Source organism: Hyposmocoma kahamanoa, unplaced genomic scaffold (assembly GCF_003589595.1).
Source record: "Hyposmocoma kahamanoa isolate Upper Pololo Valley unplaced genomic scaffold, ASM358959v1 182, whole genome shotgun sequence".
Taxonomy (NCBI): domain Eukaryota; kingdom Metazoa; phylum Arthropoda; class Insecta; order Lepidoptera; family Cosmopterigidae; genus Hyposmocoma; species Hyposmocoma kahamanoa.
Window position 1 is genome coordinate 4,325,422 of NW_020653713.1, and position 26,022 is coordinate 4,351,443.

Sequence of the window (26,022 nt, forward strand, 5' to 3'; positions counted from 1 at the left end):
ATCATAAGAATTCTTGTAAATATACATAACTGAAATAACATTTACAACACTTATTGAAAAGATTCATTAGACGGACCTTCACAGCAACGAAACGTATGGCTTATAAACCCAATGACTGAACACTGCAGATCTAAGTCTCCTATAAAATATGAAAGTGACCCAGCAACGGAAGTGTTTTCCCTAATGTAGGTCACAAATCCAAGGTCACATTACGAGTACTTCCTGTATTCAAACACACCTTTTATGGACATTTATTTCTATTGTATTTCTATTATAGCACATAGAGGAGTGGGCCATGCTTTTGTAAGTATAGAACTATTGCTATACATACCATTGAATGTGGCGCATTAGATTTGATTTGTTTGCACTAGGCTTGGCTATTGTACGTTGTGGATTGGATTTAATTCCTTTCAAGCACAATAGGATCTAAAATTGAAGCTTAATTCTTCGCTGCACCTTTAATTCACTTCTTTTATACGAAAGAAGCTTTAAATAATATTAATTTTTTACTGAACTTAATTAAAAATTTAATTTAACAGAATATTCCAACAACAAAATTACTGTTTTTTATTGCTGAAGGAAAACTCAACTTTGCCGCTTTTTTAACGTTTGGTAGACTATAGCTAGAACATTATGAGAGACATTATGTTACATTATTTTTACAATAATAAAAACCTTTCAACAAAAATTCAACCTTTTACCGCCATCTCATAGTGTAAAAACGCACTAAGCACTTACCACCCTATCCTGTGCAATGTACCGCAACCTATTGAAATAAAATAGAACTACGTTGTACTTTAGTACAATTTATCATGCTTCACAAAGTGATGCAGAAAATAACTGTAGATGGCACTGTCAGATATTAGTTCACCGCCTGCGATAGATGGCAGCAGCAGTATCATTTCATCGTGTCCATAAAGCAAAATTTTTGTGTAGTTGGTTTTCGTCATATGCTACTCAAATTATTTAAAAAAATGTTAATACTCATATAAAATTAGTAAAAAGCCAACGATACCGCGTATTCCGCGTGCGGTCACCCATCCAACCTACTAACCGCATAATACTAACCGCACCTGACGTTGCTTAACTTCGGTGATCGAACGCGAGAGTTATCAAAATTGGCAAACATTTAGATTAGGTACGTTTATCATAATCATTGTCTATATAATTATTTTATTAATATACATTGACTTACAAAAGTCAATGTTAATATAATAAAGTTGTATTGTAAATCGGATTCACCACGCCACGCAGGGGTTTGATTCCCGGGCCTTAAGAAATATTTCCTTGTGCAGAACTATGAGTGTGTACGGACTTGTGCTTGGTACATCTGAAGCAACTGTCCCGGTGTGAATTAACGCGTCACCTTGGAAAGGATGCCAAGCTTCCTGGCTGTATTTTTACCATAGACTCAATGTATCTTCCGACGTTCAGATTGGACGACAGGTCCATTCCAAGTAGCTGGAGACGGTCGGTTATCGCTATATGGACTATATGGTGTAATACAAAAACCACGAAAAAAATGTCCCAAGTCAACCTATTTAAACGTAGTGACATGTAAAGGAATATGAAAAAACTAAAACGTTGAATTTAAATTGTAATGTCATCGTAGTACTGTCTAATTTTGCTTGCTTCGCTGTCAGTCGAACAAACGAAGACTAAAGCGTGAATGACGCTCTGTATACGATTTTAACGCCCTATAAGTTCGGACACTTTTTAGCGCGGACCCGACGTCCATATAATTGTAAGTCAATGCATGTGGCACGCGCTTTTATCTAAGTCACAACTGCAAGAGATTTCTCATGAAACTTTAATGGCAATTTGGCATGCTGTTTAAGATGCACAAGGCCGCCTAACATAGTATCTATTATGTCTTCTATTTTCTACAGATAACGTTTATTAAATAAACTCTCTATAATACAAAAGAATTTCCATAAGAAGTAATTTTTCAAGAAAATAACGAATGAAAAGGCGAAACAACCAACAAGCATACCACTTTGGCAGTCGTAAACCTGTGGTTTGTAAATCAGCGGCGTACAGAGGGAGTAAGCAGTCGTCACCATATTTATGGAAATAAGACGCTCCTCCATAATAGAAAACACAAAAAGAGGCCGGCGATATAAAAAGACTTTTACAGGCTACGATTTGCGAGGTCGTGAAAATATATAAGAAAAACTTTTTATGCTGTTTTGAGAAATGTATCATAATCTCCCCACGCCACACAATATGATATTTTTGAGTTATTTGAGGATGAATAAAGAGATTTTCGAATTTTTGTTAAATAAAGTGGAACCAAAAATAACAAAGCAAAGCACACAGGTGCGTGATAGCATTTCTACAAATTTTTGGCTTTATGAAGAAATTATTACGGCTTATGGTCTCAGAGGATGGAAAAATATTAAGGAACTTACGGTACAGTGTTTGTCCATTCATGCACCTGGCAATACTCGTTCGTCCCGTCACCCCTTAAGAACAAAAAATAACTACAATGATCATTTTAAATTTGGAGAAGCATGTTGCATGTCATAATCGGCCTCTAATTACTGAAATAATATTCCACCACCTATACGCAACGAGACAACCAAACCCAAATTCAAATCACTGTACCGGCAACACCTACTCTCACGTGTTTGTATTCTTTTCCGTAACCAGTCTAGAATCGAATTTTGTTTTTGCTTTGATCTACTCACATTATATGTATGCATTATACGTACTAAATACATTCTACAACATTAAACCTAGTTACAATCACAATTCACTCCTACAGCTGTAATTATATGCACACTCGCCCATGCACCTACATGTCAAACAGGTTGTTTTATTTTATTATGCACTATTTACACTTTACTATGTATATTATCTCAATGTATGGATTTACACATAGTCGCTATATTTTTCCTTTCAAATAACTTAATCCATCTCGTTCGTCCTGACTAAAAACCAGCGCCTTAGGAAACTTTGGCATATGCTGAGTCAGCGCCCTTTCACTGCTATGACAATCATGTTTTTTCTTTTAAGCTTAATCTGTATTTTTGCTACATCAGTGAATAAAGTGCTTATCTATCTAGGTATCTATCTATCTATCTATCTAATCTTGTTCGTCATGGGGTGACATGTCCTACCTGAGTTCGGCTATCATTATGGCAATTTGGGTCCGTGAAGGTGCGGCTCGGAACATTCCTATGGTACTCATATTGAACCAATCCAATCTGCAAGATTTTGAAGCCATGTTGTGGTTTTTCTGCGGTCCAGGATTTTTTTCCTGCACAATAAGTTGCAGTAGAGAGTACTTATCAGTCCTCATGATGTGCCCGAACTACTGCAGCTTCGTCCTTTCATCTCCATCCTTTCCATCTATCTAATAGGTTAATATAACTCATAATAACAAAGGACGACCGTAACAAATTTTCAAACCATATGTTGTACAGTTCTTACTTTATACTTTATTTGTTTTAGTTTATTTAGCCCTACCCATCACACACGACAATTTTTATTTTTATTCTAATAGTAACTTGTGGATAATGCTGTTGATTGTACGTGTACCTATGTTAGAAATATTTAACTCTGATTGTAAACATTTCATGTACATTTGTTTGTTATCCCTGAAAAATAAATAAATAAAAAAAATAAATAAAAAAAAAATTCAAAAACAAAAAAAAATATATTACAAATTGTACTACGCTCTAAATACAATGGCTTTTGTAAATTCCGCATAACAATGAAAATGTTGACACGGTGTAATACCACGATTTCTAATTCACGTTAGAAAAGAAACACAAACTTACCTCGAAATTTTACAAGAAAAACACTGCATTCAATAGGTATTTTACGTATACCAATATTTTCTTTTATATCAACAGAACTAAATAAAACACGTATATTATACGATACATTTTCAAATGGCTCTAATTTTGTGAAAATATTAATTCTGAAATAAATCCATTGTGCCTGCCGCTCGAGCCAAGCAAAATAAACCGCGTTAGTACGGAAAAATTATATTTTCCGTTCGAGCCGAGGTTGTTAAATAAACAGAAAAATGAAGTCTTCAATGTTACATATAGTGTAAAGACACCTTAAGTCCTAACTTATTGTTATTGCCGATTTGAGCCTCAGTTTTATGCGGGCGGCCCTCCACTGCATCTATTTAGGTTTATATAGATTTATTGGCCGATACTTGCCAAGTAAACGGTGGTTCTCTGTAAATAGCATTTAACTTTGTTATTTATTTATTAGTTCGTTACATCGGTTTTTATGACGGGAATCTTATTCACGGTGGAAATGTAATTTGCCTATATATGACAATAATCATGTCGTCATCAACTCATTATATGCCCCACTGCTGAGCATGTGTCTTCTCTAAGAAGACGGTTTGGGTTATAGTGTGCTATGCTGCCTTAATGCGGATTGAGAACTTCACTCGTAAACACGACACTTTTTTTCGCTAGCAAGAAGTATTGGTATTAATAATAATCATAGATAATCTACATTATAATTTCACTACTGAGCATAGGCCGTTAGTAGTGCAATGCGCAAAGGGAAGCGAGCGTGCCTACAGATCCCGTACCTCTCTGGAAAATAGGAAGAGTACTTTACGTGCACCTGGGATGGCTCACCCGAGGCACTGGCCTCTTGAGAACTGAATGAAGTCAGTGACAACGGTCTGTGACAAACCCTGCAGGTACACTGGCTGATATGTGGTCATATCCTGAACTAAGAAGGGTCCGGTGCATGCACAGGTCATAGTGCCCTTCTCGTGTGCCTTAAAGGTCGGTAGGTTGGGTCACTATAATCAAAACTAATGTAGAAAGATCTGGGGCTGCTGGCCCAATGAGAATTAGGACCTTCACACACATCATTAAATAACTTTGCAGATGTAAACAGGTTTTATACAGGATATTTTCCTTCACCGACAACCTCAAATTTCAAATTATACTTCGCGAATAAATTCCGAGAAAATTCATGGATGCAAGCCTGGATTCGCTCTGCTTGAGAAACGGTAGGTCAAATCTAAAAAACTCGGACCCACTTTGGATGTCGCCTGTGCACTTCGTCCGATTCAAATCCGAGATTCAAACACGAATTTCGCTTCTACATCTAGAGATAAAATGTGACATTTCGGACCGTCATTTCTTGCATTCGGAACAGGGGGTCTACTCTTGCTCTCCGTCCGACATTCGTCCGAAACAATTAGTGTCAAAAAAAATTCTTGACAATATTACAACACTTCAGATATTACACAATTATTTGTGATTTCAAATTGTGTCCACATTTTCATTTAATACCATCGAGTATATAACCAGAAATAGAGACGTAATAAGGGCCAACACATTAGCGATACAGCTCTTATAAATATCAACTCTCGTTTGCACTGAAATATAGACAGGCCAACTACTGACCTGTGTGTACGTCTCCGTATATTCCAAAAAATATTCTGTATTTATTGTAATAAAGATAATATCTCTAACAATGCCGTGCTGTTCTATTCGGTGGTGTGGGAAAAACAGCAAAACTGAATCACATTTCATCGGTAATTAAATATTAAATATGTAATTTTGCAATTTTCGTCCATTATAGCAAAGCTCAAGTTAACTGGTATTTTTGAAGTGAAACAGTTGACGACACCCATTGACGGCACCCGTCAATTGTTTCGAACTCGGGCTGGCCAATCGGAGCGCAATTGTCACAGTAATGATATGGCAGAATAGTTTTCAAACAAATTAAATGACATTTCGTCTCTATTTCTGGTTATATACTCGATGTTTAGGATATACATAGTGAAGCGGAGATAGTTTCAATGGTATACTATATTAATATTGTTCCCGAGAAATGACCATGTATTATATTGCTGAAATATAAAACAAAACCAAAATCCAACGATCACAATTCACTTGAAAATAACGAAAGCATAAAAGATAAATACGACGTTGACAATTAAATATAATGTGTCAAAATTTTAGACTTTCCATAGTATTCCAAAGGACATGTTATATTGACATATATAAGTCAGACGTTACATGCAAGTAATTGATGCATTTAGACGTTGAAAACATATACGTTTTATTATCTTTGTTTAACTACTGCGTGCCGACGTAAGCCAAACAAGATAGCACATTGATTTATGTCAAACACATGAATCGAAAATACGTAACGTCATCTTAAATGCCAACTATCCTCATTTTGCCATTTTTGAGTACCGTTTTGACATCAAATGTCAAAACAGTGTTTGACCAAACATTTTAGTGAATTATTCGCATGAATTGTAATGAAATGGACTAAAATATTGACAGTGAGAACAATTAAGTATTGATAAAAATGCGTCGCTGCAGCATTAAGGGGTGCGGCAGCAGAAAAAGCGGAAATCAACATACGGCACAAGTTATTTTTCAGCCTATAAATCATACAATAGCCCAAATATCTCATGTAATTAGACTCATTTAAGTAGTTCATTCATAAGTCTTGTCGAATTTTACTTTGGTTACTTTAGATTGCCTGTTTGTTAGTATATTATGATAATTGTTGATAACGATTATTATGAGATAGTGTTGTTCTAGTAAGCAGACGTATTATCGATATTCTGTTCTTAAAACAATTCACTACGAGGTTTTTATTATTTCATTATTGTTTTTAAAGTTTACCTACAAATAAAAAAAAGAAAGAATTGTTGGAAATTATAGGACTGCCGAACATAAACATTGGATCAAATACCATCTTCGTTTGTTCGCTCCATTTTGAAGAGTCAAATTTTAATAGAACTTTGAATGTAACTAGATTACATGATAATGCAATTCCATCGTTACATTTATTGGTAAATAACTTTATATTTAATTTTGATTAAAGTGGCTCATTACTTGCCCAGTAATAATAGCCTAGTATTAATCGGACTTTGATTACAGTAAACTATACAAATTTGCAAACACAAAAAACAGTTTCAACATTCAAGCCATACATTTGCATATCGATATTGACTTATCTACGATTATGGTACAACACTAAATCCGCCATATGTGTGGTACAATTTTGGTAAGTAGGTACGTTTATTCCGTAGATAGGGCAGCTCCTTTCCTTTATTTTTCTCCATCCTCTCAGGTCAAAATAGCAATAAAAATAGACAATTAAATGTAAATTCCGGAAGTGCGTCATGCAAATGACAATTTCCTGGGCGAGCCTTTTAACACTCTATTTCGCTTTTATTTTTTTCTCAATAACTAATAAAAAAATTATTTTAAAAAATTAAGATGATGACAAAACATGGGTATACAAGGGCAAATTTTATAAAGGGCTCGTTAGAAAAATGTGCTATTGTCAATTAAGAAGGACCACTAGCCTCTCTTATAGAATCTCACCATGACCAACCCTGAGCCAAAACATGCAACGACCAGCAGCGACCTTTACCATGTCCTCGATCCATCTGATGATGGATTTTCCGATGTCACATATTTGGTTAAAAACCCGTCCCAACCAGCATTGGACCAGCATTACAGGCTACGGTCCTCTCAAAAGGAGACCAGTGTCGGTAAGGTCGTTAGTGATAACGGTGATGATTGACAATAAAAAAACTAACTAGGATGCGATTAAAGAAACCAGGGTAATCTTAATATCAGGGTGTCATATATCGGCGATTACGCGGTCGGTTATCTGATACCAGCTATATGTGTGAAGGGATGTGAAGGGTTTTATTTCGCCAAACGGCGAAGTAAAACCTCGTTATTAGAAAAAACAACGAATTTCCCCTTATTTGTTAATTATACAAAAATTGCGAGACAGAAGGTCCGGTGGACCCTGATTGCAACCTGTTCGCAACTGAGTCAATACAAATCGTACTAGACTGCGCCACCGGATAAGAGGGCGAGCTGAAGGCTCATAACATAACCCGTAGAATCAAATCATACAATTCTTTCTTAGCTATTTGATGTTCAGAGGGAAAATCTTAACATCGCGATTCAGAATTACATTAAAAACGGTCAATGCCATCTAGCGGCAAATTGTGGAACTAACGTTCCGCAACAATATTATGTCGTATGTGTATTTTATATGGGTCATGTTTCCTGAATTAAATGAATATATAAAATATAAATAAAAACATCCTTTATACAAGATACTGTGTGACAAACAAATACGAATAATGCTAAATCGAACAGAATAGAAAGGAATACCCCGCCTCACGCTATATTAGAACGTCTCATGTTACGTGTTCTACACATGAGATAACGTCTTAAGATTTTTAATTCTTGTTATTTAGAATACCTCCTTACATTAGATGAGACCTGTATTTTGAAAGAGACAAGAGAAAATAATATCGTTTTTGATTATCGGCGATTTTTCTTGAGTTTCACGAAGCTGAAGTTGCCGACCAAAACCTATGTTGCCATAAAACTAAGAAATAACAACAAAAATATTTTTTTTTACAATATCAAGTGACGGGACGAACAAGTCGTGCGCCTGATGGTAAGCTGATAATATCGGGAAATTAAAAAGAAGTCATACAGTGGTAAGAAGTCTGAAATCAGTGATAATCATACAGTACTAAGCTCTTTAGATAAGGTTATAAGTTAAAGTTTTTTTCCCCGGTGTTCCTCCTACCCCACCTAACCATATTATTGAACAATAAAATTATATAACTTTGTATTGATCTCAGGACCATAACGCGGTGTGCACCGAAGCGTCGCTCGCCAGTCTTTTTGTTGCTATTGACACGATATTTTTATTTCCTACCCGCTCAATGCAAAGCGCTTTGTTGTCGCTTTACATAATACTACGAAGAAATTATATTCTGTAAATCTTATAAGCGTAAGAATAGTGTATCTATCCATAAACGTTCTTCTGCTCGCTATAGGTATTCTCTGAGAAGACAGTTAACGAACGAGTGAATAATAGTTTAGTTAAGTAGTAGAGTTCCGTGTGAAAGAGTTCGTCCAGGGAACTACTGCCACCTTAACTATTTCTGCCGCCAAACAGCGACGTGAACGTTACTGCGTTCCTGTTTATAAAGGTCCTATAAAGGTGATGATGAAATTATAGGTACATGGGACTTGTCAACGTATGTCTCATGGCGTCTGACGCAGTGACAGTGCCCCTCAGATCTTTATGAGTTAAAGCTCTGAGTGGCACTGCAACTGTTGCACTTTCCACCAGGCACACGACTTGTTCGTCCCGGCACTTGGTATTATAAATAATAATAATAATAATCACGAAGTTTCCCGACCTGGCGCACAAGATCACCGACATGTGGGATGTGGCCTCCACTGAAATAATCCCAATTATTTTGTCCGCAAACGGGTTAATTCCAGTCAGCCTTTCTAACAGCTTGAGGCGGTTGGATTTCTGTGGCGTGTCGCTTCTAGCACATATGCAGGTAGTCCTGCTTCATACGGCACGTATTGTTTGCCGGTTCTCGGAGAGTCTAAAATAGATATAATATTAATAACAAAATATCATTTAAATCAGGTAAGTGTTTATATGTGTTTATAATCATTAAAAATACAAATTAATTTACATTTAAAAAAGAATCGACACAAAATTGTGTACTCCGAAAAATCACTATCTGTGAGGTTCCTGTAAAGGATCCGAAACGTTGGTTTTTTTGAAAAAAACAAATAAACGCTATTTAGATTCGAAAAAATCGTTTAATTTTGCGAAAACAAAGAACTCTAAACGTTGATCCGAATCCAACCGGATCGAAGGAAATTTTTCTGAGTGTTCGATCTTTGTATTAATAATTATAAGTTATACTATTATCACGAACTAGTGGAGTAATTTCACAAAAATAATTCATTAAAACCATCATGATGTTCAAACATAATGACATTCAATAAACTTAAAAATTTAATAATTTTTAGCAGCCTGTGTGACAAAGTACGAGTAAAAAAGATTGGAATTATATATTCATCGCTGTCACCAAGTCAGTGCTCTAGCCCATAGTTACTATGATATGACTTAGGACTCCATATTATCTCGTAAGATTTTGAAGCTCCATTATACGTTTACTTCCAACGTTTACTTACATCCTTCCCGTTAAGTCATAATATAGGTATCGCTTCAAAGAATGTTGTATTAAAACACCAAATACTACCAAATACGTCCTGTACAATTAAAACTTACACCATTTTCAAAAATCTTTTTAAAACACTCAAAACCTTTTAAACACTTTTCGTACATCTTTTGAAAAAATATCACGTACAAAATAAATATTATACATGTATTTTGTCATAATACGAACAATTGGAAAGGAGTAAATGTGACAAACGGTGGAAAACAAAATTTCTTAGAACGAAACAATAAGGTAAGAACACGTAGCCGTAGGCTGTACACGTTCTACGGACGGTGTTATTGTAGCTGGCGGCTACGGCGACAGGGCTACGCACGTAGCGCCTTTCCTCAAAAATCTTTGCTATACATTTTCTTCAGTACCGGCAGGCTATGATGGCCGTTTTGACAGATTACATTAGTGAGGTCAAATTGCAATTCATTATCGAAAAAATATAATATAAGAGTCGCATCTATAAGTTTTTAGGTTTATAACTAGTATTGCAAGGGGCAGGTAATTAAAAAGTTTTAGTAAAACAAAAATAAAAATGTTTACTTAATATATCGTCAATTCGAAACTGCTTTGTTTTGCATTGAGCCTTGACGCAAGTTAGCCGGATGTAGAAGTTGTGTTGGACAGCGATCTATATAAGTGACGAGAGTCTGAGTGACGATCGCAATGGATATCATTTTTAACCGACTTCAAAAAAGGAGGAGGTTCTCAATTCGTCTGTATGTTCTTTTTTTTTGTGTGTATGTTACGCGACAACTCCGGTATTTGTGAACCGATTTTCATGATTCTTTTTTTGTTGGAAAGGGGGTATTTCCACAGTGATCCCATTTCATTTTGAAGAAAAGCATCCACCCCGAAGGGTGGCTGTTCACGCATGAAGATTCATTTTTATAAATAGCGCCTAACTTTAATTTAGGAGCAATTACTTTACTGGTTGATTTTGCTATTTCTCCAATTCAAGGCGTTTTTCTCTCAATATACTTTGAGTAGTGAGAACAGATTTTTATTATCTCCAGTGTCAAGTCCTGTATAGTGGCGAACCGGGGGATATTTCAATAAAACTTAGCAAATAGACGTAATTCCACTTACTTTTGAAGTCGGTTTTTTTAGTACTCTGTACTGAGATAATGTTTTTAAAATTTCGTATTTCGAAAAACAAATGCCGAGTTGTGTCGTAAAATTATACATCCATAAATTTTACTGCAGGTCACTATTGACAGCAATGTACATGACTTAACTCCTTCAACATAGTTATGAATTAATACGAAACTTGATGAGCGGACAAACGTCAAAACCGCCATTATAGCGTGCCGGTACTTTAGTAGGAAAATTAGCGTTATACATAAGAATAGAGTTTTGTGAAGATTAGGGTATTACTAAGTATCTAACAAATCACTGAACGTCAACGTAACTAAGTTTAAAATGTAACCTATGTGGTTATTGTTATCCAAAATAAATACCGGAATATCCATTCTCTTCGACAAAAGCTATCGCTGTAGGTACAGTCGTGGCGCAAAATGCCCGCGGCGGGGCGCCGATGCGGCAAAACGGCACATAACGCGATATTGTAGCGAGACCCCCAGAATTGTTTCAAGTCCACTCGTGAACAGAAGTGTTACAAAACCAACATTTAGTGTTTAAAACGACAGGCTTTTCAACATGGCACATGATCCATTTCTTTCACTCGTGTTGCTGCGAACATAGATTTCAACAAAACGCCGCTATTTTTTAAGTCCATATAAAACTCGTCAGATTTTAACACTTCAAAAATATAACACAAATAAAGTAATGTGGTGTAGGCTACGAAACTATAAATTTATTACATGCAAAAATATATTTCTTTTTGCTAAACACAAAGAAAACACATGTGATAGCCTTTTCTTTGCATAATAAGTCTTAAGTTTTTTTTTAAATATTATTAAGAATTTAGTTCCTTAAACATTGGATATGAAACATTTTTTTCGTACCTACCTAAATCGCGAGTGTTTGACATTCAGCAGTGACTGTGAGGCCTATAAAGTGTCCAAGATATTTTGATTTTATGAAAAATAATTTAATTCGAAAATATAGTATAATTTCCAATATTATTACTAATTTTACTATACGAGTATAACACTCTTTATTACTAAACTCGTGTATTTATTCAGAGTTCTGTGCTCAAGCGTACCTCGTCCAGAGGTAACAGAATCAGCGCGGTCGCTCTGTTTCAATTTCACGCGCCGGCACCTTTCAAATGGATTTCAGCTCGCCAAATGACAATTTTACTTTATTATATTGTATATTATAAATAATTTTAATTCAAAGTTATACATAAGTGACATTTTTTGTCCCCTATTTAATTCATAGGCAAAAAGCACCAATTACCTGGTATCTAGGAACTTCCCTAGACCACAGACCGGAACCAATATAGAAAGTTCATTTCGCGAATTGGTTTGCTGCCCTGCCCAAACAATGCCCACCATATAAACCGTCGGTCCATCGAGGTCATCAAAATAGCCGTTCTTTAAGACAGTCTCTTTTTGCAATACGAAGGTAATAAATGCAATTAGAAATGTACCAGAACTTATTTATAAACGAGATCTGCTAAATTGGGGCTATCAGCAATTGAATCCGGGATCTTCGTATGGGCACGAGTCACCAAGAAGATGGTAATGGTTACCTATTAGTAGTCCGAAATGACATTTTCCAGAAATAACGTTTGGTCGAAATTTCATAACCTCGAAAGTAATTTTGAGAGAAAAATGTTTTTTGTTTTAAACCTAACTTAACCTAACCTAACCGAACCTTATCGTGTCTTTGCGATAAACATTCAACAAATCCTGAAAGAACAACTGTTTCGTTATAATTCGGTTTTCGGTGTAATGAAAATTCGAACAAACGTTGTTTTGGACAAAAAAATTTTCGAGTTTGTGATAGGTTACCGGTGGTAAGCCTTGTAGTAGTGACCAAGGGAACATAAACAAGATTCTTATACACTTGAATTGGTTAATTTATTTCTGAATAATAGTGTGGTTCAGTACTTTAGTTTATTTGATATATGTTATTAGGAAATCTCACGACATTATACAATTACCCTAAAATATGACTAGTCATCTTTCCAGCTTATGTTTAGTAGGGATACTTAGTTTCTTTGGTCACAACCTGGAACAGCTACTTAATGGTTACCGGAGAAATTGACAGTAAACGTCAGAATGGTCGCTGGCACACAAGATGGTTCGACCAAGTTTGTACGGTTCTCGACATGGGTCTCAATAATGCGGTCTACTATACCAAAGGCCGCCACAAACTATGACACGACGTTGTCATGCAGAAACTGTTTCCGCGGGGGAGTCAAGACCCTCAGCAATGAGGAAGACGACACGAAGAGGAGGAGATGAGCAATTAAATGCCATTTAGGGATTTCCATTGTGAGTAAATACCATAAAGAGTTTAACAAAGTCAAAGACAAAATCAAAAAGTTTAAAAAAACAAAAACGAAAACTTTCAAAAGTCGAAACAGCTAGGTTGGTTTAATCGATATACCTGTATTAATTTCTTAGTAATCCTATTACTTATAAATTGTGTGTGTGGTGGTATAGTTACACCATCAATACCTCCTTTTATAATCCCCTCACCCGTATGTATCGTGAGTGCAATGACCTCGCTGCTGTCCATACCGAGATTGACATCTTCAGCTTACGCTTTTCGAAACGCTATTTGCGAAAGGGTTGGATGATATGGTCGTAGTTGTTACTAGTTAGTTGTCTTGTCAATATTGAACAGTGTTATTTATGCACTCATTTAATGATGTAAAATTAATATTATACAACGTCCAACCATTTATTTAACTTTTGACATCTCGAATTGTAGTCAATTAATAACGTCCTAATCAGTTTCAGATTCGGTTTTTTACAACAATCGATAGTTTTAATTGTGAATGTGAGCGGGTTCAAATAAGAAGATTTAAATAAGAAGAAAGGATCGTGCTATGGCGTTTGAGAATTTGTGTACTCAAGAATTAATAATTAATGTTTATGAGGATTCAAGTGATGATTGTCGTTCATATGGAGTAGAATTCGACGATTCTAAACGATAGTTACGACGATAATAAACAATAAGAATTTGTTATAATTATTTACCATTTATTTCATTATAATTTACTAGACAGGTACAAAAATGTTGAATCGATAAGTATCGGGGCTAAAGAGCACGTCGCTACACTAAAATTAAAAAATAAAAGAGTCCAGGAAGTATTGCATTTTTTTGTCTATGGTTGGTATGATTATCGACATACGTCAATTCGCTCTGGACCTTTTGGAGGGAAAAGTGTCGTTTTTATTTTGACTTTCAATTATTTTGTGAAATCTAGTTTAAAGTGGAATAGGATAGTGCTATTGTGCCTTAATCAAAGATTAAAACGCAAAATTATACGAACATACATATGTTTCGAACTCGGGCTAGCCAATCGGAGCGCAGTTGTCACGATAATGATATGGCAGAATAGTTTTCAAACAAATTAAATGACATTTCGTCTCTATTTCTGGTTATATACTCGATGACTGGTATTAATACAAGGCCTCGCCGGCGCTCGTCCTTGTAATTCATACTCGTCCAGCAATCCCTTACCTACTTCCCGGCCTCTGCTGTAATGTACTATACCGTGAAATAAATGACTTTATTATGTATTGTATACTTGTATAAATAAATAAATTTAACTAAAAGTAGTAAATCATCATAATATTCATTACTATCAATAGAGTAACATATAGTATGTTTTGTTTTGTCTTGCGCGCCGACATATATTTTTATAAATAGACGCTGCAAATGTCCCTACTTCGCATGCCCAATGTAAGCTGTAAGCTCTTAGTTGCCGCTGCTATCTATGCTTTAAAATGAGCCCGGCCGTTATCGTAGTTAAGAGGGAGCAGAGGAAAAATTCCTAATCTTCGATTTGATTCTAGAGGGGTATATCCACTATAAAGTTAAAAATAAAATATTGTATGAGTAGCTACACGATATATTCAAGCATAGACATTAATCAGAAACATACAACAATAAAGTTTCCTCGATAGATAAAAATCACGAAATGACCTCTAATTTTCACATTTTTTCGATTTAACCTCGAAATGCTACAGGTTATTAGGACAAAAATTAGATAATTAATTATATTTATGCATGATCGACAACTGTCACTACGGATTTTTTTTAATCCCTTTAGTTTTAGAGTTATTCCGCTAAAACGAATTTGGTAGGTACTTTTAATGCGCAAAATTCAACATCTCCTGTCGCATGTCACGCGATTCAGGCGTATATTTGTGTCACAAATTTGGGCGGAGCCAACATCAAAACTGTTTTGGCATGCTCCCTCTTAAACATTAGTCGAAAACGCGAAGTATGCCTAATTGTGCCATTAGAAACTGCGAAAACACTACAGCTGTGAGAAGATAAATAAACAGGAACGATTGCTTCCACAGTTATGTAATTTTGTAATCAAAATATGCATAATTAATTTTAAAAACAATATTTAACAATATTTTTCGTTATCAATGAATTTTGAGAAAACAAATACCGCGTGATTCGCAATACATTGCGGCTTTTACTTGGTGCAGTACACTTGTGATCCTTCTTTAGTAGGCCATGAATATCGAAAGTAAGATCTTACTTTCTGACGAAGACTTTCGTATATTGCATCAAGTTTCGTGGTACGACCGCTTCGTCTTGTTTCACCTCGTCACACTGCTTCGAATTCAATAAACGCAACAATGATTTGTCCTGCACTACCAGCTTTTTAGCTGATTTTACATCATATGATCATATTATCATAGTAGATACTACTAAATAAGATTAGTATTTATTTATACTATATAATAACACTTAAGTTATACAATTGATTGATACCATCAAGTTACGAAAATGTGCTTAATATTCCCTATCTGTTGAGTCATTACCGTAGGTGCAAACATTCTTACCACTACCAGAGAACAAAAAAGTAACGAGAACGGACATTCTCCGCCCCTCCGTATCTTTAGATACCGTACCACACCCCGCACATGGACGGTTACATTGACTGGACTGGTAATAAGGCTTTCGGCGAGCCGTTTTCGCGCTAAGACGGCTTTACGGGAACTTGTACGTTAATGTATAACACCATTTTACGTTACTATTTATAATGGTTTTGAATTATGCTGTGTACGGCTGTTTATCGTCATCTAAACAGGATAAAGAGAGGAGTTTCTTTCGTTTTCTGGAAGATGAAACGGAGCAAGTAAAAAAGACTTCGCTGATATTCATTCAATTATCGATTTTTCCATTTATTTAATGCAGAGTAATACATAATAAAGATTTATTATATGTACTTTTTGAGCTAGTAAACAAGGGTTCTCGAATTTTCAATTTGTATTACCGATAAATATTACGTAGTGAATCTACTTAATTATTAACAAGGTAATGCTACACTTGGACACGCAATTTCAAATACCTTGGTTACCTTATTTAAAAGTACCTGTCCAAAATATGTTTATACGTTTTTAATATATTTTTTGAATAAATATTCAATAATATTCTAGTTAGTGAATTAATAAAAAAATATAATGTTATGTCGATATAAATACCCAATGAACATGTGTAATTTAAGATTCTATTAATAGAATTATAGTTAGCAGATTCGCGTTAGAATATTCGGTGTGTTGTCTCTCGGACCACGTAACGTAATAGTGGTAATAGTACGAGATAGTGATGGGTAACGCTGCCACTTCACGCACACATTCGCGCGTGTACAGATAGCGCCTTGCTGTATATAGTAGTAGGTTACTAACTTTCCAGCGTTGTATGGAGTGTCCGGGGTGTGCCACTACCTCACCTCATTTGAAGTAGTACATTGTACTGCCTCATTTTTTTAAATGAGGTACTCCCTCAGACTCATTTTAATTTCATGTCCTACCCAACACTACATCAGACGCACAAAAAATGTGGGAAGCTAGATTTTCATACATATTGCGGTACTTGTGAGGTGTCTATTTAGATATGTCTGTGCGCCCGTATTAAGCCTGTTGAAGAATGATTGGCTAATAGCTGAATACGCTGCTACGTATTTCTAGAACGTATGTCTGTAAAAAAACGCTATTCTGTGTCGATTACATATGTACGATCTCAACCCCATCACACACTCGACCGTCTATAATTATGAATAGATGAGACGTCCATTAGAGCCCATTCAGGCGAATTGTCTGCGCTCCGTCTCATGCAAATCACTCCATGTACATGTTACACCGCACCAAATCCCTTAATTATTATATCTACTTCATCGGTAATCCATGTACGTCTAAGGGTTTTTGAGCTATAGTTCAACACGCTGACTCTATGTACTTACGTCACAATATATCACAGTACATTTATGAAAATGTTAAGAGGAGTAGTAATTTCTTTATGAAAAATAGTGACGGACATAACATTAATGCGAGGAATAAAAATAAACTAGCTGTTCTTGATAGTCGTCTTCACAAAGTCACAGATTTATTTAAGGGCCAATGTATACGCTTCTATAATAATATTCCGGTTGATATACAAAATTTGTCATACACGAGGTTTAAGACTATAGTGAAATAAAAACTTTATACTAAAGGTTATTATACAACTTCTGCGTACTTGGATGACAAAAATCCGTGGCAGTAACACGTTTAGCTCATGGAGGTAGTCTGGATCTCTGATGTTTGAAAACAAAAAATGTATTGTAAATGTTGAATGCGTACAAATGTTATTTACAAAGAGCAACCCCTAGAGTTTCATGCTCATTCTTCGCAGAGGAATTTGCCTTACGAATGAGCGGTAGAGTTTAACCAATGTGACGATTTCAAGTGTAATAATGCTTACCTATGAAATAAAGATTATTTTTATTTGATTTGATTTGATTTGATATTTATGTAACACGGTACAATCACACATACACAACTCACACAACCTTTTGCTACTGCAATCATTAGCGGTAGAACTCCTTGTGAAAGAATCTTTTTTGTCACATTGTCAAATTGTAAAAAGGTGTACCTATACCAAATTTTTTTTGTGAATTAAGAAAAGTAGATAAGAACCAAGAAAATAAGTCAATGAATTAACTGTAATTTTTTTTAATATTCATAAAACTATTTACACATAAATCCAAAAACAACCAGGTATGATGATTGAACATTTTAAAATAAAAGTGAATTGAATGATATTGAAAATAACATTTTTGTAACAAATAATGATATCGTTTTTGAGGTTAAAACATACCATTTCTTCAAAGCAACCGCCAAGCCAAAAACAAAATGAATAAAATATTATATATAATATAATGTTGAAGGAGTAAGGTTGAACATTCACTTTTTGGTTTAACATATTGATAGATTTCTATTATTCAACTAAATAGAGTCGCCTTTCGGCTGAAATGAGGTTGATTAAAAAAATCAATTATTTCAGTAGTAATTACTTAAAACACGATTCAAAATCATACAACGACTATTCGAAATAACCAAAACGTCTCAATTCGAAATCCAATATTTAAACATTTTTCCTCTTTGAAAGCAGCGTGCAATCACCACAAACGATTACAGAGTCAAATAAGAAAGAAATCGGTTCACCTCATACAAACCAAATGGAATCGCTATTACGGTCTTTTGGCGCGGCGCCCCGCCGCCGTCACCGCCGCGCCCGCCCGGCTTAAAAGAAATTTAATCTTGCTAATAAACATGCAAACACCACCGCGAGACTACCTGTTGCCCTCTCTGAGACAAACGATTTCTCAGCCAATCACCGCCCAGCGGCCGCCCACGGCGCCCCCTCATTGGCCAAATGATTGAGGGGGAACCCGAAGGGGGGAATCCGAGGTTTCGAACACGGCTGACAAGAAAAGCACCGCATTGAGCTTTCTGAAGCTTTTCACGAACGTGCGCGGGAATTCCAATTTTTAAATAAAGAATTGGAATCGCGATTTGTTTTAATTTTTCGAGTTTTATTGTTTTATGGACAGTTACATTTAAACATATCTTAATCGGTATTTACTTTTTCTGTTGAAAACAACGAAATTAAATTATGATTGCGAACTCACTGTAAAAAAGTGCGAAAACCGATACAAATAAATTCCAACTGAATTTGAAATTACCAATTGTTCTAACTTCAAAATGTCGCTCGGAAAGCAACCAACAGACCATATAAAGAGACCGATGAACGCGTTCATGGTGTGGTCGCGAGGGCAGAGGCGTAAAATGGCCCAGGATAATCCAAAGATGCACAACTCAGAAATTTCCAAAAGACTCGGCGCCGAGTGGAAGCTACTGACAGAGATGGAGAAGCGGCCGTTCATTGATGAAGCTAAAAGGCTGAGGTGAGTAGATATAACGGAAATATCAGTCTCATCGATCCGTTTCTTCTCTTTATCGGTAACGTTCAAAAACAAAATTGCGTATTCTTAGATTTTTTAATAAAATTTTGGTTTGGAATTTAATGTCTAAAAAGCGTTTTTATATTATTGTTAGCCCTGGAAATTGAAGAAACAATATCGCAAAAAATAATACCCTCCATAATAAATTGACGAAGTTAGAAAGTAAATAAAAAAATGTAAAACAATGTCTTATTTAAATTTTTTTAATTCGCCGTGATATTGGTCATACGTAATACGACATTTTTGCAAATCTGTTTTGTCAATTACTCAAAAATTGCTTCTTGAATTCCGATACCTAATTAGTGAGACTGCAATATGATGAAAGTGATGAAAGAAAAATTTACAGCAAATGTGTGGCATAATATTTTCTCAATATGTAATTCTATAAAGTACATTATTATCTTTTGACTTCTTCGTAACTGGATAATCATACTATATGATTTCTAAATCTGTGTCTTCAAACATCATTATCAGATACCACGATGGTCACAAAAAAACAACCTACTTAAAATCGTCTATAAAAACACATATTTGACTTAATAAAAAATAAAATAAAAGAGACCTTACACTATCTTTTTAATTCCCTATCTCAAGACAAACAGACAAACAAAGCCACACCTGTGTTATCACGTTGAAAAGATATCAAAAGCGAAAGACAAAAAAACATATTTGTCGAGTTGTAACTTTTTATCATCGCACAGTGGATTGTTAGAAAAATAAATAGACCTTTTTAAATATGGCAACCGGAAACGCTATCTTTATAATTAGACTTTAATATAGTAAAAAACAAATACAGCTTTTTAACCAACATAAAAAATGGTGTTTATGTTTATGTTACGTCATATCTCCGGACGACTGATTTTAATGGTATTATGAAAATGTATACCAAACAGGGTGGTCTTGAGAATTATTTAATTAAGATACAATTTTTGTAGCAATATAGCTCTTTGTGAAAAAACTCGTCCAGGGAAGTACTGCCATCTTACCTATTTCTGCCGCCAAGCAGTAGTGTGAACATATTTCTCTGTCATTCTCGGACTTAAATAGTGTTCACTACCTAATTTCCATGGCAATTTTAATTGTTTAAGTGTTGGATTTATTATCGTGCAATATTATTTTCGGTCGGTATCATAATGACTATATCTTCAAAATAACATGATCAGCTTAAGGACTAGATCGCAAAACGACTACCTCTGGAGAAAGACTATAATTTACAATGACTTGGTAGCAAAACGACTAGACATCGAAATGACCATATTGTTATATGGACCATATGGTGAAATGGCAAGGTAGCAAAATCGTGAAATATTATTTAATAATTACGTTAATATACGTACTAAAATGTTTAAATAATAAAAATTGCCACGGAAATTAGGTAGCGAACACTAGTCCGAGAATGACCGTACAGCGTTCAGGGCAAGGGTGCTGGTGAAATTACAGGCACGTGGGACTTGTCAACTTTTGTCTCAGGGTGATGGGCTTAGTGGCAGCCCCTCAGATCTTTGTAATTTAAAGCTCTTAGTGGCACTGCAACTGTTATGAACAGGCGTGTAGCTACCATCAGGCGCACAGCTTGTTCGTCCCCCACTTGATATTATAAGAAAACTATATAGTGATATTTACATATTCTCGCAAATATACACATTTCTAGGTTCTTTGTTATCAATCTATAGAATTTCGATTAAAATATACTACAGATTTCAAATTTGTACATTTTAAATATGGTACGCAAACTTCAATTTTTCGTTACAGCTATAGTAAATAAAGTTTTTTGAAGTTGTTTATGTTAGAACCAATTGGAAAATGATATTGATAACGCAGCAACAAAAATAGTATAATTGAAACTGCCTCGGTGGCCGAACGGTTACCCTGCTGGACTGCCACGCAGAGGTCCTCGGTTCGATTCCCAGGCCGGGAGAAATGTGCGTATGGCCTACATTTACTTATCTCTTGAGTTTGGGTGTAATGTGAAGTTGTCTATGTGTATGTTCATGGCACCCCCGACACAGGGATTCTCTAGTGTAGGGCTATGAGTGTATGCGTTATTATTATTATTATTATTATTATTAAAAAGCGACAACCTCGTCTCTGAAAGCCCTCAGTTTGCTCGTTCGTTCGTAATTCCTTGTTTACCGCCCTTAATCCACAATGTACAATTATGTATGCTTTTTTTTATAATGTCAAGGGACGGAACGAACAAGTCGTGCGCCTGATGGTAAGCTACACGCCTGTCCATAACAGTTGCAGTGCCACTCAGAGCTGCGATCTAAAGCTCTGAGGGGCACTGCCACTGAGCTCGTCACCCTGAGACATAAGTTGACAAGTCCCACGTGCCTGTAATTTCACCAGCACCCTTACCCTTCAAAACCGGAACACAGTAATGCTGACATTACTGCCTGTCGGCAGAAATAGGTAAGGTATGCTATATCTGTAACTAATTTTTTTCTTTTTTATATGAAACGTGCGGAGCTATAAGTGTATTTATTCTCTATTTATTATTCAGGATCTAAACTTGTAAATGTTTGCCTATTCAAACCAAAACGGATATTTCGTTTTAGTCAGCCCTGATCATGAAAGCGCGAGACCTTGGTTTGTTTGAAAAAACTAAAATATGCGAATAACTGCACTCCCAATTCATTGCTATCGCGGAAAGGTAAAACTAATGCAAATACTAAACTGTGAAGGCAAATAAACATACAAAAAATTGTTATATTTTATATTTATCTCGTATAATCTATCGGTCGGATTTGGATCAGAAAGCGTTACTGTTCGTTTGTTCACCGGTTCTTGAACCTGACAGTACCATTGCCGGGGTATTCCCCGGCGGTAGACGAAAGACTCAGGGTGATGGGCGCAGAGGCAGTGCTTTTCACATCTTTGCCATTTAAAGATACCAATGAGATTTGGTAGTGGACTCAGAGTTGACGGCTTAGCGGTGGCAACCGCTAGTTATGCAATGCGCAACGGCGCAACGGGAAATGTGCGTGCCTACAGCTTCGGTACCTATCTGGAAAATAGGGAAGGTACTGTACGTGCACCCGGGGCGACTCACCCGAGGCACTAGTCTCTCAAAGAACCGGATTAAGTCAACTGACAGTGGTCTGTGACAACCCTGTACGCTGGCTGATCTGGGGTCAAAACCTGAACTTATAAGGTTCCTTTGCGCGCACAGGTTATAGTGCCCTTCTCGTATAATCTATGGGTCACTATAATCAAAACTTTTGAGAACCGGACGAAGTCAGTGTAAACAGGGTGATCTGGGGCCAAGACCTGACTGATAAGGTCCCTGAGCAGGCTTGCTTGCGCAGATTATAGTTGTGGCCGGTGGTTTTCAGTAATCAAATGAAAAGCTCGGTCCACATCATTTACTGTAATGTAGGAATAGGTAAAGAACAAGAAAAGGAAGAAAGGGAAAGGTAAAAGATGTAACAAAATAACATAACGGTATAAACACAGGCACAATCGTATAAAAAAAAACACTCCCTATTGAATAGGAAATGAAACTATTTTTCCGGATTTAAATCGTCAACCGTGTCAGTCAACCGTGACCATGGGACCTGTAAAGAGCCCGAAACGTCGGTTTGTTTGAAAAAACAAATATACGCGATTTAAATCCGGAAAAATAGTTTCATTTCCTATGTGTAACAATCGCGAAAACCTAAGAACTCGATACTCCCTATTGAAATTACATACAGGTTAGACATGATAAAAAGGACCTTACCCCAAAAGGCCTGTATTTGTACAAATATTATACTTTACAAGCAGATAGGTTACATGATTTTGATCCCCTTCGATCTATTAACTCAGTTTCACTCTCTATATCTCTCTTTAATTCTGGCTTCATGTTTGATTCCTTCACTCTGCATTCAACACGCCTTTGGAATGCTCTCCCGGACACCATCAAGTCTCCTAGTTTATTCTCTTTCAAAAAGAATGTCCATAAGCATCTTTTAAATTGTTTGCCACAGTTATAATCATCATCATCTGTTATTGTATGTATCATACATAAATATGTGTATAGATATATAAATATATTAGGTTTGTTGGTTATATATATGATTATATATTTACTACATTTTTGTTATTAATACATTATTAATTTAATATTTTGTTTAATTTGCCGCATTCGTGAATTTCGTTTTCCTCAAAGGTTGCCTGGTAGAGAATACTTTTAGCGTTAATTCAGCCTTTTGTACCGTTATGTATTGTGGTCAATAGAGTTTAATAAATAAATGATTTTCTGTGGTATAACTGCTCAGAATTTGGTCTGAAGTTAAGCACGTCTGCTCGCTTTGGAAGTTTAGTAGTGAGTAGCGGCGGAACGATGAAAAGTAAGAATGACGAAAGTAAGGAATTAAAGAACGGTTCAAAATTTCAAAGTAGGTGGCCAGGAACCAGAGAAAAAGGTGATAAAAAGGTGAGATGACAATTAAGGAGGTCGCATCGTCACAAAGCCTTTCTCGTACACCCTAAGGGTCGGCAGGGAGGTCACAATGAACAAAACTTATGTAGAAATGTATGAGAGTGTTACGAACGGGCGTGACGTTTACCACCAGGTGCACGACTTGTCCGCCCCGTTACTAGGTATCATAAAAAAAAATCCCAAGCGTCTGTAAAAGCCAGAACGCAGTAATTCTCACATTACTGCTTGGCGGCAAAAAATAGGTACAGCAGTACTTCTGCTGAAAAATCTGCAGATTTCTCCAACTCTCTCTTTAAATTGATCTCGAAAAGTTGTTAACTTACGAATGATGATTTTGTTGACTTATTTATATATTTAATCATTTATTGTATAGGAAAATACAAATCACGTTTAAGAAAAGGAAAACAAACGAAAAGGTTCTGCTTATTTCTAAAAAAAATGTCTTCGTGTAGACCCAAAGACAGGGCACAATAATTACAAAACAGGTTTACGCCTAATAAAACAAGAATTATGTAAAACAATAACATTTCATTATTATAATAGCACATTGTTTAAGGGCAGTAAATAAGAAATTACTAACGAGAGTTCGTTAGAAGGCCGTTTAATGACTCGATAATTTTTACCGCCCGTGCTAAATACAATGTTTTTCATCACGTTTGCGAGGAAATGGATACAACGATAATTTATTTCATATATTAATAAATGTCGCTTCACAAACCAACATTTACGGATTTTGTAAATGACGGGTTTTTTTAAAAAAGATTGCCAGCTATTCTTCCATAAATAATACAACTCGAACTAAAATGTTATAAAAGGCACAGACCGACAAACGCATGCAGCCACGATGTATTAGATCTAAAACAAATTATTTCCAAATTCGAAAAATACTGCAGAATTTGAATTCACAAAATAAATTTTTGCATGAACTGTTAACCTTTTTTATACTGCAAGTTTATGCGAAATATACCTTCAGATTTTTCGAGCATTAAAACTTTTTGCTTGATCTTGACGTAAAAAATTAATAGGGCGACAATGTATTGAAAAATTGGCCCGTGGCCATAATTTAGGACGTTACGGTCGACTTTGCCTGCATGTCATGACACAGATTACGAGCAAGTGTGTTGAAAACTATATAAATACTTAGATAAATACTTAGAATAATAACGCAAATAATGATAGTTTCATATCAAACGAACAGTCACAATTGAGGCAAAAATCAAATTAATGTAGGCTAGTTTTAGTAGTAGGTTAATTTTCGGTTTTAGTGAATATTTATATAAAAATAGAAGTTGAAACGCGTTACTTCCTTGTGGAATGTGATGTTAGTATCTATTTTATGTTTGTCTGACGTATTTTTACACTCATTTACCGCACATTTCGTCATTTTTAGCTAAAAGTCTGGAGCTGTTCGCGGTGCAAATTGACCTTGAGCATTGACGGTCCGCCCACTCGTGTAGGCCCTTTGGGAGCGCTTCAATTTGCCTCACTTAGCGTGTGCGGGCTAGGTTTCTATGCGTTATTATTCTAAGGATAAATATATATATTTCATAATATATAATTCATGTGAAATAGCGGACATATCATGCTTCTTCACTCTCATTTTTAAAATACTTGATGATTTTTTTTAAAATCACTCTTCTATATTAGGGGTTGTGTAAATTTTTGATTGATTTTGTTTTCTTACTACGTCTTTTTTCTATTATTATTATAGTTCTATGTACTATATATGTTGTTTCAACTACATTCATATACTAATGCCTCAAACTTCCTTCGCTGACATCATTCGCCCTCTTATTTTTTTTTTAATAAAATACTTCATATCTATATTATAAACTGATCAGAATAATATATAAAGCAAATAGAACACAATAATACAATGGTGGACATTGTGAGTCATTTTATTATCAATGACATTTGTTCAAGGGGACATCTCTGCTTATAAAGGGGGTGATAAGTGCCTTAAGCAACAAAATAGATACGAAATAAATAATATTGATTAATTATCGTTATCTTGAATACTAAGAAAAACGTTTTATATAAACATAAAAAGAGAAAGTTTCTTACAGGTCTAGCATACATAATGGTGCATTGTATATAATGGGCGGTAAACAAGGAAATGCGAACGAGACTTTATTAGAAACCCGAAGTCGAACACTGAAGGCTTTCGGAGTC

At 35.5% G+C, this 26,022-nt stretch overlaps 1 protein-coding gene across 1 annotated transcript in view; it reads left to right on the forward strand.

Annotated features, from left to right (window-relative positions):
• Positions 1–19,259: 19,259 nt before the first annotated feature.
• The window catches only part of LOC113226141 (transcription factor Sox-11-like), a 28,954-nt gene continuing 22,191 nt past the window's right edge, over positions 19,260–26,022 (forward strand). The window contains exon 1 of the mRNA XM_026458669.1: positions 19,260–19,370. Within this exon, the coding sequence (XP_026314454.1) occupies positions 19,273–19,370 (98 nt within the window). The 5' untranslated portion in view covers positions 19,260–19,272. The remainder of the gene's footprint in view (positions 19,371–26,022) is intronic.